Source organism: Dreissena polymorpha, chromosome 1, assembly GCF_020536995.1.
Source record: "Dreissena polymorpha isolate Duluth1 chromosome 1, UMN_Dpol_1.0, whole genome shotgun sequence".
NCBI lineage: Eukaryota > Metazoa > Mollusca > Bivalvia > Myida > Dreissenidae > Dreissena > Dreissena polymorpha.
In genome coordinates, this window is record NC_068355.1 from 76,903,751 (window position 1) to 76,922,974 (window position 19,224).

Genomic DNA, 19,224 nt, shown 5'->3' on the forward strand with positions numbered 1-19,224 from the left:
ACCCACATTTCACTATATAGAGTCAGGCGTGTTTACTTCCGGAAAATGGAAACCGTTTGTGTTCATGTAATTCTTAATCACATTAGTCATTTATTGTCAATATTTGCCAAAATTAAGAGTTTGTGTGAGTAACATACTGACTACTGACTCAAGAAAATATAGAATGATTGATCCTTTTACGTGAACTGCTGGGATAGTCCCACTTTTCATTCAAATGTACAGAATGTCTGAATTGGGACCTAAACAATTCTGGCTTGTATGAATAACATCATCATTCTGCAAGTACACCATCTCACGAAACTTGTTTTAATTTATGGATCTCTATATGATCTTGTTTGTGTTCATTTATGAGTTATGTGGCTAGGTTTTTTTTCTTGTTTAGCCTAGGGGAAAGTGCCATGCCTTCCATTTTTGAGGGAAAATATTGACAAAATTGATGACAGAAGGAGAAGCCATTTCACAAATTAAGCTGTAACTTTTTGAGAAATTGCATCATTTTATAAAATTCTCTAAGTGGCCTTTCTCTTGGGGAAGGGGCCTTTATAAAGTCCTTGCCTAAGAAGGACAAAAGTCCTGGTGGCTTATTTTACCTTGAATTCCAGGTGGCGAGTTTACATAAAATAGCTGTCATCAGTTTACCCGCGGTCAAGGGCTGGGCATTTGAATATTGCAACTAGTAATACAATATACTAGACATAAACATTAAAGATAAACAAGAATCAACGCTCTAAATAGGGATTTACCATGTGTAACAATTTGGGCTTCTGGATTCATCTTTTGTTAAATTGATTTTAAGCGAAAAGTTCGTAACCACAGAAGTGTGATATGGAAGAAGTATTTTTGGGTCACTTAAGCGTGCCGATTCTGAGTCGATAACAGAGCTTATAAGCATGCCAAATGCCAACAAAAACATTCTACAGTTGAAAAATGCCGCCATAACATTTTTAATGGGCGCCGCCATCTTATGCAGTGTGTTCGGCGGAAAATATAAAATAAATGCACGGAATTTGTGGGCCGTAAGCAGTGTTTGTGTTGAAGTGTCTAAATGCATAACCATAAAACACTTTATACTCACACACTGGCTTTGTTAAATGATTGCGTTCTTTCAGCTGATTCCTTATATTGCTTGATAATCGCTGCTATCAATGGCTTATCTGCTATTACGTAAGAAGCCTGTTAAACCACTTGCCCACCAGTGTATTTCGTTACGTCAAAATAAGTTTAAAAAACAACAACAGAAATATCCAGCATATTGTTTAATTTTTTAAATAATAACCGACACATTATTTTATCCGCCAGAATCATGGGTATGCATCACGAGGTCAACAGCTTATTGATCTTTTTATTTAGACAGTTTTAAAATGTGGCACTAAGAAAGTAAAAACAAGTGTAAAACTTAACAATTTTGTTGCACCTAGAAAATTAATAAAGTTTTGCACTTAGAAATTTCTACAAGTTTGGCACCTAGAAATGAAAAAAAAGTCTAGAACTTAGACACTTCAACGAGTGTGGCACGTATAACGTTTTCAAGTGTAGCAAATCCCCTATAAAGACATATTAATAAACTCTGAACAAAAGTAAAAATATTTATTTCATTAATGAAATCAAATGCATACAGTAGAGATAGTCATTAATCGTTCAATGTGTCTTTTTATGGGTATTGAACGGTCAAAGAGTCGGACGCTTTCTGCGACCACCGTGGCGAACTGAAGCGACACGTGTATATGTGCCTATAAATACATATATACTAGTTTCACAAAACAACTCACTGACAAAATATAAGTTTGTCAGGAGTTACTTTATACAGAATAGTGTAGTAATATAAATAAATAAATTATTAATATACACATACATAATAAATAAATAAATACATGGTAGAGAAATGCTTAAATTTCTATAAGCACAGTGTGAGAAATTGCTTTCTGGTGCACAGTTGTCACATTCTGTGGACCGATGCTTCACTCGGTTATACTAATAAATCTGACTTCATTATATGCACATATTGAAAGCAATTGAAGAGGATCGATAATCAAGACACATATTTTATAAATGAGTCGTCATTTAAAATACATATTTTCTTATTAGTCGTAATTTAAAATGCATATTTTCTTATTAGTATCTGCATTTGTTTAGTGGTTTGAAAATAAGCACGCGTTGCACATTACATGCCAAATGACATATCTTCATGTGAAACGGTAAATGATGCATCGTTTGCTGTCTCCGCCCGAAGTTCTGATAAAGAATCTGGGACAACACTTAACGTACGTGCATTAAACCCCTTTTCACAAAGCAAGGCTCAATTAATGGGTGATAAGTTGGTTCCTTTTTCCGAGTTCCTTATTCCTTATTCATGCGTAACATATTTGTTATAGGGTTTAAAAAAGAACAATAATGCAAACATTTCTGAAGTAAATCAAAACAGAATAACTCGAATACATTTACTTTATGTATTATGTTACATATTCATGTTTCTTCTTCGCGTTTGCATAGGATTTTTTGTTTAAACCGATCCGATATTTTCTAATTCGAATACTAAGTTCACATCAACAAAACCTAAAGCATATACTATTATTTTACTTGTATGTGATAAAAAATCAATATTGTACATTTAAACATGTTTGTTTTTATTTATAATCCAGTTCCTTATTCAAGGCTGATCATTTACAATGATTTTCAATGATTTATAGTACTTTGATCCATTTTAATAGTTTGTTTAGTATGAAAAAGTCAGTTCCTTATTCGATTTTAATAAGGAATAAGGAACCAGTTCCTTATTCCTTTTTGCACTGAATAAGGAACTGTGTTATTATTAAATAATACTACGTACAAACATATTGCATTAACTAATTTTAACTTCGAACCTACATAAACCATGATTTTCATCGACATTTAATATTATATGGTTAATTTTAATTTATGTTTGAGTAAGGCAATACTATTTCCTTATTATCGTCTTCATAATACTTGTTTTCAGCGTGTATCGTCACATAGAATATACATAGAAATCTGACAGAATACGTCCATATAACATATTCAAGCTTAAATAAACCACACACCATCTAAAATATAACATATCCGAAAGTTATCGTCCGAAATACAGGCTTCCGAATTAGGAACTAACTTTACGGCCAATTCATTATTCAGAGGCTATAATTTCGGATACTATAATTCGGATCATTTTAGAATAGCACAGCTATATAATCGTTATTATTGGCGATTTGTTGTGTAAGATTTGTTAATTACTGTATACAGTATATCTCTGGTACAGTTCTTGAAGTCTTATCTGACCCTGAACTTTGGTCAATACTATATAATAGCTGAAAACTAACATGTTTTAGATATCTTGTTCCGTTTTTATACGAAAACTGTTACGAAGGGATATGATTAAGAATGCAAAATGATTTCATCACGTCTCCATAAAAGAAAGACTGCACCGGAAGCAGCGGTCCATGTGCCTCTATAAGACTGAAAAGTTTCGTCGAAATGCTTCAATATTTTATTTTATGTTATAATTGAAACGAAAAAGCGCGCATCCAGTATGTTTTCTTCTGATATATTTTTAGTGCGAACACGCGTTTTCTCGCTCATTTAGACCGACGGAAAATTCGGCGACTTCCAACCTTGGCACAAGACGAATGCCAATGTACCGGACAGAGTTGTCATCAGTGCGACGTCACTGATGTCACAATAAAGCGAGACTGAATCGGAAGCAGCGGCCACGGTGCCTCTATTAGACTGGAAAGTTTCATCGCAATTCCTTTGTATTTCGTTGTTGCTGCTGCTGTTGTTGTTGTTTTTTTTCAATTAAAAACCAAAACTTATATAACTGTAATTGGGTGGTTTTATTTCAATAGATTTTCTATCTCCGAAAGCGCGTTTCCTCGCCCTAGGATGCCTATGTTACATCCGGCCACCTTCAACATTGGCGCACGATTAAAAGTCGTGAGAACCGACAAAATGGCACTGTTTTCGGTGGTTATAAGCGATATATTTAGATATTGCAACTGGTTACGCTTTCCTTATTCAGCCGCGAAAACGGCACTATTTTATCATTACACAATAATACTAAAGAAAGAAAGGTACTGTAATAAATACATATTTTTTATTCCCAACCTACATATGCAGTGATTTTCCTTGATTTATGCGTCTCTTAATTCATATTATTGTATTTGTTAAGTAAGAAAATACCAGTTCATTATTCGATCTGAATAAGGAATGAGGAACCAGTTCCTTATTCCTTATTCAAATCGAATAAGTAACTATGGTTATAATTAAATACAACAAAGTAGAAAGTAGAAATGCACTGCAATTAATAATTTTATACCCGTCCAACATATTCAATAATTTTTGTTGAGTTATTCGTCTCGTTGGTTCATTTTGATTTATAATTAATAGAAAGAAAATTCCAGTTTGATTTATAATTATGATTCATTTTGATTTATAATTAATAGAAAGAAAATTCCAGTGCCTTATTCGATTTGAATAAGGAATAAGGAACCAGTTATTTTATTCTATTATATAGGTTCATTTTAATATTTTGTTTAGAATGAAAATTCCAGTTCCTTCTTCGATTTGAATAAGGCATAAGGAACCAGTTCCTTATTCCTTATTCAAACCGAATAAGGAACTATGTTATTATTAAATAAAACAAAGTAGAAATGTAATGCAATTAATATATGTCACACCCGACATACATTTACAATAATTTTTGTTGAGCTTATCGTCTCATTTTGACTCATAATTTATAGAAAGAGAATTCCACTTCCTTATTCGATTGGAATAAAGAATAAGGAACCAGTTCCTTATTCTTTATTCACACTGAATAAGGAACTGGATAATCATCACTTAAAACTTAGTAGAAATGTATTGCAATTAGAATTTTACATATACAACCATTATATAAATAATATGTTCATTTATATGTGGTTAATTTTGAATCAATTTCATTTAAGTTTAGGTAAGAAAATTTCAATTCCTTATTCGGCTTGAGTAAGGAATAAGGAACTGGTTCCTTTTTCCTTATTCAGCCTCGAATAAGGAACTGGATTATAAATAAAAACAAACATGTTTAAATGTACAAGACTAATTTTTTTATCACATACATGTAAAATAAATAGTTAATGCTTTAGGTTTTGTTGATATAAAATAAGTATTCGAACTAGAAAATATCGGTTCGGTTTAAATAAGAAATCCTATGCAAGCGCGAAGAAGAAACATGAATATGTAACGTAATACATAAAGTAAATGTATTCAAGTTATTTTGTTTTGATTTACTCCAGAAATGTTTGCATTATTGCTCTTTTAAACCCCTTTAACAAATATGTTACGCGTGAATAAGGAATAATGAACAGTTACTTATTCCTTATTCGAAAAAGGAACAAGGAACTAGGAGAAAGGAACCAACTTATCACCAATGCCCAATTATTACATTTGAAGCCGCAAAATGCCCCAAGTAATAATTGCCTCTTATGATACTGTGGGTAACATTTATTTTCTTAATTAACTCCGGTAACCTGTTTCTTAATTGGTTTTCGAGCTTAAAAAACTCCCCAGCAATATGATTTAAGTACCATTGTTTTGCTAGAATGTTTTAAAGGGTCCTTTTCACAGATTTTGACATGTATTGAAGTTTGTCACTGAATGCAATTTATTGATAAATGTAAACATTGGATGTAAAAAAACTCAAGTAAAAAAAAAACAAGAATAAAATTAAAGAAAGAAAAAAACTCAACTGGGCTCGAACCACTGACCCCTGGAGTAAAAGTATATCGCCTAGACCACACTAAAAGATGCATTTTATACTTTATACAAGAAATCCTCGTAGTATCACACAATATAACGACAACAACAGAACTCTCAACATTATTCAATCGTTTCGCGTTGCAACTCTTTACAATTTTCCGGTTTTTAAATCGTCAAAAGATGCAAACAATGGATATTTTAGAGCATGGTAAATGTCATGTATAATCCTTACAACGAAAAATTTCGAATCTGAAACATTTTTTAATTTTGTTAATTTACCACAACGTGAAAATGTAAGGCCCCTTTAAAGAATAGTATGCGCTGTAAAATACATAAGAAAAGATCTATTAAAAATACGTTTACTTAATTACAAGTATAAAGTATTAATTGATAATTCATGCTTTAAATTTGATAAATGTAAATATTATAACTAAAAAACGCAATCCCAAACTGGGCTCGAACCACTGACTTTGTCAGGTTTTTTAAACTTCAACTGATGTATTATAATGGATATTTTAGAGTATGGTAAGTGTTCGTTATTACAGTTTCCTCGCAAATATCATAAAACAAAACATCAACAAAACAATGCATTTTTTAAATTTATTTATCAAAACGTGAAAAGTCCCTTTAAGAGAATCAAGTTTATATCTTTTATACTTATCGAGAAAAATTTACAGACAAAACCAAAAAACACACAACAAAGAACATTTTGTATAGCCATCATATATATTATATAGTTTATTCGTTTTTTTATGTTTAACGTATAACTAGTATCGTATTTTTTTTTTTTTAAATAAAGTACACATTAACGCAGTTGTGTTATTAAGTTTTATACAGAGCTAAGTTTGAAGGTCAACTTTTCAAGTTATTATATTGTTGAATATATCCTAGGACGCGTTGCGTAAGTTTTATTCTCCTCACAAACTCGAGTTACCTCAGTCAGTGCATTTTGAACCCAGCATAACGAGATAGCTTTACATTACCTGCGCCTTCGTTTATTTGCGTCCATGTAACATCTCCTTAATTGTGTATATAAACTTTAATGCAATTTTATAACGCATGTATATTGTAATTACATAGTAAATATAAAATGTCTGCATTGAGCTTAAGTAAGATTCAGAAGGCGTCTGTAGTTTTTCAACATGAACTTGATTGCTTATTCATAAGCGCGTACATTCATCGTACTGGCAATTCATTTTGCTGAGATTTGTTTATGTCGTTAACGCGAAAAAAGCTCGATAAAAAACAACAATGTTATTTGGAACATTGAGAGAGCTGTAACATCAAAGGGAAGAATTACGTGTTGCAATCAATCAACATGTGTTTCTCATTTTAGGGCTATTTTGAACCAACACTTGCATCGTGATTTCGAACATTATTGCTAACTCATTACAAATTAGGTTTCAACGTAATTATGTTAACTTGGCTAAGGTTTTTAATAGGAATTAGAAAAATGATCTTTGTAATAGTATATTGATAAAATGAAATTAGTGAGAGGCATACACGATTTATCGAATAATAATAATAATAATTTTCGCACTCAATTACTAGGAAATCCAAAAGTAATTCACACAATCTTTCTTACAAAAACACTCTCCATTTTGTTTAATTTATTGTATTTTTTCAATAATCTATAATTGAGATCCTTATGTCAAAGGTCAATATCCAGGAAATTCTAATGAAATTTGAAAATTTCCACGGTAAGCGAAATTCAAAGATAACCTTTCCTAGTGAATAAACTGCCTATCGGATCGAATAAGTCCTTTCACATATTTTGAAGCCGTGGTCCAGCGGCCCATAGTTAGTGCCAAACATTGTGTAGAACAGGAGACTTACCAATTATTCTTGTCAAATAATCAGCACACACATTTTTCAACACATGTTTGAGGACATAATATTGAGTATTTCTATGCAAAATGTAGATTGAATTGCGTTTATAATAACAATCTTACTCGAAATGTTCATCATATGCAGTTGCAGTTTAAAATCTAAACAAAAACATCACGCTGAAAGAGTATATGTTTGTTATTTATGAATTAAGTCAACAATGAAACAATCATAATACTGAATATACACTTAAAATAAAGTCTTTTGTACTTCTAAGTCGATGAATGTATACACCTTATATGTGTTAAAGTCGTACTAACTAAAACTAGAAATGGCGCGGCAGAGGCCGACGCGTATCCCCACGCCGCATGTTTGACCCAGGGGCGCCCTTGGGTTGGTAATGGGGTCATGCATAGTTGAGATTGACCATATTGTCATAAGAAAAGTTCAGTATCATTTAGAAGTGAATCGGTGTAGAAATGAAGAAATTATAGTAAAAGGCAATTTCGGGTGGGCGTGGCCTATGTGGGCGGGGCGCCACAGGGTTGGTAATGGGGCCATGCATAGTTGAGATTAACCGTATTGTCATGAGAGAGGTTCAGTATCAATTTGAAGTGAATCGGTGTAGAAATGAAGAAATTATAGTAAAAGGCAATTTTGGGTGAGCGTGGCCTATGAGGGCGCGGCGCCCCAGGGTTGGTAATTGGACCATGCATAGTTGAGATTGACCGTATTGTCATAAGAGAGGTTCAGTAATAATTTGAAGACAATCGGTGTAGAAATGAAGAAATTATAGTAAAATAACCTAAACAAATGAGTAAAAATCTCTGACCCGGCCAAACCCCAACCCCATAACTTTTGACCCAGGGGTCAGATCAAGATTCCGAATAGTGCACCGTCGCACATATGCTCATAGCTACCATGTATGTAAGTTTCAAGGTTCTAGTGCTAATAGTGTAGGAGATAATAGTGGCAAGACGGACAGATGGACAGACGGACAGACGGCGGAGATAACCACAATATCCCGACGCTTTTCAAAAAGCGTGGGGATAACTATCTAAGACTACACATGTAAAACTACTCGGATAATACTGGCAGTAGGGGAAAATACAAAGAATTATAACATTATAGTGCGGCGAAAAATAACCAAAATGACTATCAAAGTCTAATACAGTTTGATATTTCAAGAACATAAACCATCACAATAATAGACAGCTAAGAATGCACCCGCCACAAATGACTCACTTTGATGAAAAATACACACGTTGTAATATAATTATTCGATTTCCCAATTGTCGACACGGATGCTGATCATAATGAGGATCGCCCATCAAACGTTGAAGATATGAAACTCGTAGCTTTTGTAAATGTTAATGGTTTTCCTTAGGTCGAACACATACGCACGCTTTGCAAACATACAAGTCCGTTAGATATGTTGTCGATTATATAACTTCTGGAATTATATACCAAAGCTTCACCATATGAATATTGATAGCAGACATCGAATCTGAATTTGATTTACAAAAAAAGAAAGATATTGCCATGATTTACACGAATTTTTGCATAGATTTCAACAACTCGAAGTTTTAAATATTTGTTATGTTGAATAATTTAGCAGTTTTAAAATCAGCTAAAATATTTTAATGTTTACGTTCCTATGGGCATAATTTGCAGACTCCACCTGCGCATGTAATTTCCTGCAATAATTGAAAGAGAAATTGCATCCGCAACCACTACCAAATTAATTAATCATTTCTTTCAATAAAATGGAGTATCAAACAGATATTGTACGGAAATGAATCTGAAGTTTCCATTTAAATGAAAAAACAACAACAACAATAACGTTGTATGGGATACCACGTTAGTAATCCAGCCGTAAATGTTACAACAACTGAGCTTATGTGTTGTTATCAGAGTTTTACACTTCGTTATGGTTTTGTACTTTTTTTCAAGACTACTGTTTTTCTTGAAATGTGTGTACCCAGTCTGGTCTTCATCGCAGACGTCACAGACTTTGGTGTATTTCTTTAAAATGGCTATTGATTATACACATGGAGCACGTGCAAGAGTTAATGTATATTTTATGTTTTTGGACTGTTTCAGACGGGTTATGGTTTTAAATTATTTCTTATATAACACACATATAAATCTTACGGAGGTTGACTTCTTTTATTCTAAAATAGACTCTATAAAATTGTTTCAATACTATGCAGAAGTGCAAAATGCTATATTTATGTGGGGTGCGCTTTTTGTTTGAGTTGTGTGACATAGGAAGTTCGTGAATTATTAAAAAACAGGTTTTAGTATATGTGTGTGATGTAGCAAAAGAATGTTGGGATTCGTTTTTCAAATACTAAGTTTTGTCCCTCTTTGAAATATGCCGTTGCGGATGTATTTATCATATTCCATAACTGTTTTTTTAACTGTTAGTACTTATCAGTCAAACCTTCATCCTTGGCGACCTATCAGGCTGTCATTTATATGAGACATGAGCTTAAGATCATGCTATGAAAGAATCGAAACTCCATTTGCTTAAAGAAAGATATATCCCATCATCACTACGTGAATCATTTTTGTATGGCAAGTGACCAAATCGTCTGGCACTAAGCAACAAGATGCATACCAAAAGTACCAATGTGACTTCAATAAGTGCAAGTTATGTACCACAATCATAATAGTACTAGATACACGTTTGCTTCCGCACTCGTACTGTTATACAGAAACAAAACATGCTTATGATATTGCACTCGGTAGCTGAATCAAGTGCTATTTTACAAGCTCTGATAGAAACAGCACAGCATCACATAAACGGTACATCCTCATCAAGCAATGTTGTGTAAACGAAAAAAAAACACAGGAAGACGAGATTCCATTAAAAACGCACTAACATAACATACATGTACATAGCACACAGAATTACTTTTATAACTATATAAATAAGAACCACTAGAAAATACGTACACTAAATAACAGTTGCATTATGACTGGCTTAGCCATTTAGCCAGAAGAAAGATAAATGATTAATTGTATCATTCAGACTTAAATGATAATGTAATAAATATAGTCTGGAACATGGACTCATGTTTTAAGGACTCTTGCAGCAGAAAAGGATTTGAAAATACATGTTAAAACAATGTTAGCTTATGCGCTTTGGCTATTAAAATCAAAGCGCTGAAGGCACCGAAGTTGTTCGCTATTGCATAATATTAGACGCAACTCAATTTTCAAAATTATGTTAAAGCTTTTTATATCGCAAGTTTGAAATGAACACAACCCATTCAAATTTATAAAGAGTCTTAAAGCACAGATCGAGATGTGTGTGCACTGTTTATCCTGATATTTATGTTTAAGATATAACTTAGACAAAAAACACAATATGTCTCTTTTTTCCGCAATTGGTTGCTGCACTGGCATCCATCTTGAGAATTTTGGTTGCCTTGCTAAAGAATAACACGCCTAGAACCATGTGCTTGTTTTGTTATGTGCATCTAATACTTTATCTATTTTCTTTAAATTATTGAGCAACACTTTTGCCGACATGTCTTGTTGTGAGCCGGAATTGAATCATTTCCTAGGCCGAACTGATCCACAGTCGCCAATTTGTACTCTATGTTTAATTGGATTGAGTTGTTCAAGCTTTAAAAAGCTAGTTTCCTTGCTTTTTAGCCCAACTGTAACCACTTTAAAAAAATTGAGTTTCCTAGGCTTAAATCTACTGGCCCCGGACTAACAGGCAACCACTAAACCTGTAAGTTATGCATGATGTAAGATCTGACAGTGTATTGAACTCATTCCATTTGCAAATCTAAAGACATTAAAGAAACCTTTTCACGTTTTGGCAAATTGACAAAATTAAACGATTTAATACTTTGGAGAGTTCTGTTGTTGTCGTTATATTTTTTATACTACGATGATTGCTTATACATATAAAGTATAAAATACATCTCTCATTTAATGAGCAAGGGTGACCGATAAACGATAGACTTTTATTCCAAGGGTCAGTAGTTCGAGCCCAGTAAAGGGTCACTTTTTTGTTTCTTTAATTTTATTCTTGTTTTTTTTTATGGGGCTTTTAAGATCCAATGTTTACATTTATCAATATTAAGCATTTTTTGACAAACTGTGAAAAGGTCCATTTTAGATATTTACTGAAAACGCCACAAGGTAAAAACTTAGAACTCATTGGTTGTTTATTTGATTTAAAATTGATTTTGCCTATATGCATGTCAGCGAGGTTACTAAACACTATCGATTACATACACGCTGTCTGCAGTGTACCAGTGGTGAAGTGTTAACAGGCAGATGGGGTTATCATTCCTAGCGTATTCAAGAGAAGACTGAGTTACAAAATTTCCTCAAGGTTCTACATTAGTTGCCCGCTAGCGCGAACAACTAAAAACATTGAATAAACTTATGCAAATAGAAACTGCCATACGAAAGTATTTATTATATTATTTTGTGAAAACTTTTACTAAAGGGAAAACTTGTTTTCCTTCCATAGTATGATGTATATAGTTGTATATATGCGCATCTAATTTATAACATGCAACCCTTGATTTAAGAATTTGCACATTAGTTAAGTGTATAAAAACTTCAATTGATTAATTTTTGTGTTATAACTACCAACATACAGTGTCTAAACCTTGGAAATGACGCAAAACGGGCATACGTTTTTTTCCAACCAGAACCAGATTGAATATCCACATTATTGTTTGCGCGCGTGTAATTGAAGGCACTTGTTCACATTTAAGTAAATTATGTTGTTTTTTTTAATAATTGTTGCATGATATTTCAACAACCTAAGAAGAAAGCTTAAAATATGGTTTCATGAATAGATTATCATCATTAAAAAATCGGTAAAATAATAAATCATTTGAAACGCCTTTCCTTGATAATTTTATTATTATCATTACGGTTAAGATGCAATGTATAAATTACAAGGCACTGTGGCGCGGTGGCAGCGATTAGGCTTTTTCTTCCAGATGACCCGGGTACATATTGTTTTTACCCTGTCTGTTAGTTTGTTGGTTTGTTTGCGTCAAACTTTAACATTGACCATTACTTTTGCGATATTAAAGATATCAACTTGATATTTGGCATGCATGTGTATCTCATCGAGCTGCACATTTTGAGTGGTGAAAGGTCAAGGACAAGGTCACCCTTCAAGGTCAAAGGTCAAATATACGGGGGGGGGGGCATGGTGTTTCACAAACACATCTTGTTTTCTTCTTGCTATTAAAATTTGTTAAAACTATTAATACATTAAAGATTTGTTAGTAAACATATAAAATTACTGTTTTAATGCGAAGATATGTGAGTCCTTGTAATATGGCCGATATGTGTTAAGGTCGTCAACGTAAAAAAGTAGATAAAAAAGAACAATTCTATTTAAAACATGATTTGTATCATGAAAGTGACCATATATAACCAGTAACCAAGACGCATTTTTCATTTGATGGTTTATTTTTATATGTACCTTTAATTCTTTGTTAAAGATATATACAGCATCGTAAACAGGTAAGTTTTAGCAAAATCAAATCCGCAGCTCTAATCGAATAATCGGAATAAATTGTTTTATTCATATTCTCTGATAAGCTCAATATGATGTTTTATTGATAATTTCTCGGAAGCTCTGTTATTGTCGAAAGGGAATACACACTAATATTTGCTTATTTGTTGTATTCTCAAAATCTGCATAAAGCCAATGTGGTCAAAGGTTTGTTTCAAATATGTCGGAACTAGGTATTTTCAAATTCATTATAAGGATTCTTTTATAACTAAATTGTTCCTAATCTCTTGTTAACATTTATATTTTTATATTTAAAATGTAATCGTGCGAACAGTATCGCATGAAGAAAATAATATAAAACTAAGCCTACTTAAAAGCTTTGTCGAGTCATCTGAAACAAACACAATTTTATTTAAAGCCTTATACATTTTCTGTTTTCCTGATATATTGGATTTTTATTCAGTATAAAAGAGTTGCTTGATTGTTGGAATATTTATTCAAGTATATATATTAGAACTATACTTATTCTCCATAATATTTAGCTACAACTGTTTAAATAATATATAGTTTCGTAATTTGATTATGCAAATACAATTCACACAACAACGTTGCAGCTCTAGTAATAATGCCCTATAAGTTATGAAATTTATATGACACGTTTTAAAACAAATGATTTAGTATTATTATAACAGCAACCATGATTCACTTGTTACGATATAAAAAATAACGGTGTAGTTAATTGACTTCCAGATTGTGAAAGGATAATATTATAATATTAGTATTAAGGTCGCTCTGAATAGTCCTTTATGTATGGAAGGTTATTCATCATTTTCATTTTACAGAAACAGCATAATCCTATTTGAAAATGGTAAATCGCGTTTTCATCTTGAATCCGGGAATGTGACTGACTTAAGGTAGCGCACCTCTAATGATTTCCCGCGATTTATTTTACGATCATTGCCGATCTTCAATGATCGGTTATTTCCGAGAGATGCATTTTTTTTTTAAACTTGGAATTTTGATATGTGTTTACCTAATTCATTTAGAATACATTATTTTCACTATAAATATTGACTTTGATCCAATTATCATCTGAGAAATACGATTTCGCGATTTCTTCAAAGCTTGAGCCGTTTTACCTGTTTAATTATTTATATCTAATTCAAGGTTTCACTGAAGTTGTAGTGGCCGAATGGTTAAGGCGATGCACTAGAAATTTTTTGAGATCTTCCCGCGCAGGTTCGAATCCTGCCAACATCGCATACTTTTTTTTGACGCGTTTTATTTCTTTTCTAACGTTATGTGATTTAATATAGCATATAAGCTATGTTTATTGTTAAATATGTTGAAAATTGTATGCACATCCTTTAATTTTTAAAATTAAAACAACCTAATGGCTAAAATGGTTAATTTACTGCTGAAAATACGAAAGATGCACGTTGCATTTTTATTTTTATTTCAAAAAGTAAACGGTAAATCTGTCTATTTCTTGGTATTTTTGCTGTATATAGTATTTCTTAAAAAAATAGTTTAAAATATAACTTAAATGATACTATTTTGAATTTTATGACAGTTTGTTTTTAACCGACCCAATTTTTACTTGGCTGAAATCACTTACATTTCATGGCGCTATTCCATGGATAAAAATTTGTAAAAAATAAATGTCTGTAAAAGAATACTTATTTTATCTTGTTTAAATTTTAAACACCTTAACTGCATCTGTACACACCAACTGCATGCCCATATATGGAAATTTGAATGAATTATGGAACTTTATATACCCCAGGGGTGAAAATAAACTGGACAAAAGCCGAGCGTGAGGGTGGTTTTGAAAAAATCGGTATTTTTTTTTTAAGCATGGAAAGCCTACCTACAAATTCGCATGTAGTTTAGTGAAATGATGCTGATTAGGAAAATAATTAATTAAATTATATTTGGATATGTGCCCATTAGGGGTGCGCTACCATAAATAAAACATGTCGCACATGTGGAATAGAAATTTATGTATGTGTGACCGATCGCTCTTGTGTTGTAAAGTGGGTCATGCATACTTTAAAGCCTTGAGGAAAAATAGACCAAATGAGTCGTGTTCTGAGAAAACTGGGCTTAATGCATGTGCGTAAAGTTTCGTCCCAGATTAGCCTGTGAAGTCCGCACATGGACTTCACATTCCGCTGTTATGGTATTTTTTAGTTTCAAGGAAGTCCCTCCTTACCAAAAATCAAGTTTAGGCGGAAAGTGTCGTCCCTGATTATCCTGTGCGGACTGCACAGGCTAATCTGAGACGACACTTTACGCACATGAAGTATGCCCAGTTTTCTCAGAACACGACCCAATTAAACATTAGAAATCCTTATTCTGTATATATAACTCCGCCAATATAATAAGGTAAGGTAGATGATTGCATTGTTCGTATGAGTTTACAGATTTTGTTAGAATCGTTTAGTTCCATAAATATATATATATTATGCATTATTTGTTGTATAATTACTTTGTTGTTAAATAAATCGCATTTGTATACTTCATTTGTCGTCAAACTGTTTATCATTTTATAAATGTAATATAAATATGTCATTTAACAATAATTGCGAAATGGTTATAAACACTCTTAATTTATCATTAAACCGGAATATTTCTGCAGATGTAAATTTCCATCTGAAGTCGTCTGACTTAAACCATTTTAACTAAAGGACGTTGTGAATGGAATCAATGCCTTGTTATTTCAAAACATTACCAGGGGGCATGCATACACATACGGGAGCTTACTGGGTTTAAGTGAGGTAAGTTGGAACTTACTTCCAAAATGGCGCTTTTTCGTGTTTTTCATGAAGGAGTAGCGGATATTTTCACCCGGTAAGCAAATTTAAATTAAAATTTCTTTTAAATGATTACACCCTTTCGGTTCTACAGTGTTTGCGCTTACCTCGTGTTATTTTTGTTTCAAGATCGTTGATGTCGGGAAAACGAAGTTAATGAAGAAAAAGCGTCCTCAAATCTGTTGTCTACTTACATCACTCACGTTCGAGAAAATTCGTCCAATAATGTTTTTGCACACATGCTCTAGTGTATTCAAGACTTACATTTATGATAAAAAATCATACGAGTCGAAATGCATTCGTCATTAATTTGACATATTAAAATTACTAAAAAATACACTTTTTGTTTTATATATGTCATGATGCTGGTTTCTCACATGTTTTATATTTAACAAAAAATGAATTTTCTTCTTTAACATTACATCTTGTCACTGTTGCATACATTTTCAAGAGTATTTAGCACGGAAATCTCTGGCGAATGGCTTCCACAGCGCATAACGGAAGAGGTCTTCGGTCTCTCTTGCTCAGACACTTCCAAATGCAACGATCCAGTCTTCTATATGCAATGTATCTGTATACTCCGAAGTTAAATGTATAAGGATACCATTATGATCAATATAAGTCAGTTCAGTAAAAGGTACTGTTCAACTTGACAATTACACAAGCCATGTTGTAGCAGATTCTTACTTGAGTTTACAGTTTAACAAGCTTATTCAGCTTGTATAAAATATTATATAATATATATTTAACTAAAAATATGTTAGAAAAGAAGTTGTGTAAGCAACTACACATCATGTTGTAGCAGGTTGTTATTTTAGTGTACTTTTGAACAATTTTATCAGCTTGTACATATATTTATTTCAAATGTTGATAAAACTTAATGAACTGGCATTTGTAAGCAACCAGAAAGCATGGTGTAGCAGATTAATACTTCAGTTTACAATTCAGCAACTCAATCATCTTGTTTACAAGCGTATTTTAATGTTGATTAAAATTGTTGTCTGTTTATGTTATTTTTTTATTTGTATCAAAACATATTTACAGTATGAAATACAAATGACAATTTCACACTAAAAAACATTGCTACCATGTATGTAAGTTTCAAGCTTCTAGTGCTAATAGTGTAGGAGATAATAGTGGCAAGACGGACAGATGGACAGACGGACAGACGGCGGAGATAACCACAATATCCCGACGCTTTTCAAAAAGCGTGGGGATAACTATCTAAGACTACACATGTAAAACTACTCGGATAATACTGGCAGTAGGGGAAAATACAAAGAATTATAACATTATAGTGCGGCGAAAAATAACCAAAATGACTATCAAAGTCTAATACAGTTTGATATTTCAAGAACATAAACCATCACAATAATAGACAGCTAAGGATGCACCCGCCACAAATGACTCACTTTGATGAAAAATACACTACGTTGTAATATAATTATTCGATTTCCCAATTGTCGACACGGATGCTGATCATAATGAGGATCGCCCATCAAACGTTGAAGATATGAAACTCGTAGCTTTTGTAAATGTTAATGGTTTTCCTTAGGTCGAACACATACGCACGCTTTGCAAACATACAAGTCCGTTAGGTATGTTGTCGATTATATAACTTCTGGAATTATATACCAAAGCTGCACCATATGAATATTGATAGCAGACATCGAATCTATTTGATTTACAAAAAAAAAGAAAGATATTGCCATGATTTACACGAATTTTCGCATAGATTTCAACAACTCGAAGTTTTAAATATTTGTTATGTTGAATAATTTAGCAGTTTTAAAATCAGCTAAACTATTTTAATGTTTACGTTCCTATGGGCATAATTTGCAGACTCCACCTGCGCATGTAATTTCCTGCAATAATTGAAAGAGAAATTGCATCCGCAACCACTACCAAATTAATTAATCATTTCTTTCAATAAAATGGAGTATCAAACAGATATTGTACGGAAATGAATCTGAAGTTTCCATTTAAATGAAAAAACAACAACAACAATAACGTTGTATGGGATACCACGTTAGTAATCCAGCCGTAAATGTTACAACAACTGAGCTTATGTGTTGTTATCAGAGTTTTACACTTCGTTATGGTTTTGTACTTTTTTCAAGACTACTGTTTTTCTTGAAATGTGTGTACCCAGTCTGGTCTTCATCGCAGACGTCACAGACTTTGGTGTATTTCTTTAAAATGGCTATTGATTATACACATGGAGCACGTGCAAGAGTTAATGTATATTTTATGTTTTTGGACTGTTTCAGACGGGTTATGGTTTTAAATTATTTCTTATATAACACACATATAAATCTTACGGAGGTTGACTTCTTTTATTCTAAAATAGACTCTATAAAATTGTTTCAATACTATGCAGAAGTGCAAAATGCTATATTTATGTGGGGTGCGCTTTTTGTTTGAGTTGTGTGACATAGGAAGTTCGTGAATTATTAAAAAACAGGTTTTAGTATATGTGTGTGATGTAGCAAAAGAATGTTGGGATTCGTTTTTCAAATACTAAGTTTTTTCCCTCTTTGAAATATGCCGTTGCAGATGTATTTATCATATTCCATAACTGTTTTTTTTTTAACTGTTAGTACTTATCAGTCAAAACTTCATCCTTGGCGACTTATCAGGCTGTCATTTATAGAGGACATGAGCTTAAGATCATGCTATGAAAGAATCGAAACTCCATTTGCTTAAAGAAAGATAAATCTCATCATCACTACGTGAATCATTTTTGTATGACAAGTGACCAAATCGTCTGGGACTAAGCAAAAAGATGCATACCAAAAGTACCAATGTGACTTCAACAAGTGCAAGTTATGTACCACAATTATAATAGTACTAGATACACGTTTGCTTCCGCACTCGTACTGTTATACAGAAACAAAACATGCTTATGATATTGCACTCGGTAGATGAATCAAGTGCTATTTTACAAGCTCTGATAGAAACAGCACAGCATCACATAAACGGTACATCCTCATCAATCAATGTTGTGTAAACGAAAAAAAAAACAGGAAGACGAGATTCCATTAAAAACGCATTAACATAACATACATGTACATAGCACACAGAATTACTTTTATAACTATATAAATAAGAACCACTAGAAAATACGTACACTAAATAACAGTTGCATTATGACTGGCTTAGCCATTTAGCCAGAAGAAAGATAAATGATTAATTGTATCATTCAGACTTAAATGATAATGTAATAAATATAGTCTGGAACATGGACTCATGTTTTAAGGACTCTTGCAGCAGAAAAGGATTTGAAAATACATGTTAAAACAATGTTAGCTTATGCGCTTTGGCTATTAA

At 32.6% G+C, this 19,224-nt stretch overlaps 1 protein-coding gene across 3 annotated transcripts in view; it reads right to left on the reverse strand.

The window, feature by feature from the left end:
• The window catches only part of LOC127836367 (nuclear pore membrane glycoprotein 210-like), a 92,729-nt gene extending 91,763 nt beyond the window's left edge, over positions 1–966 (reverse strand). For all 3 annotated transcript variants that reach the window (XM_052362978.1, XM_052362987.1, XM_052362968.1), the window contains exon 1: positions 744–966. In XM_052362978.1, coding sequence (XP_052218938.1) covers positions 744–961 — 218 coding nt within the window. In that variant the 5' untranslated portion in view covers positions 962–966. The remainder of the gene's footprint in view (positions 1–743) is intronic.
• Positions 967–19,224: the final 18,258 nt, after the last annotated feature.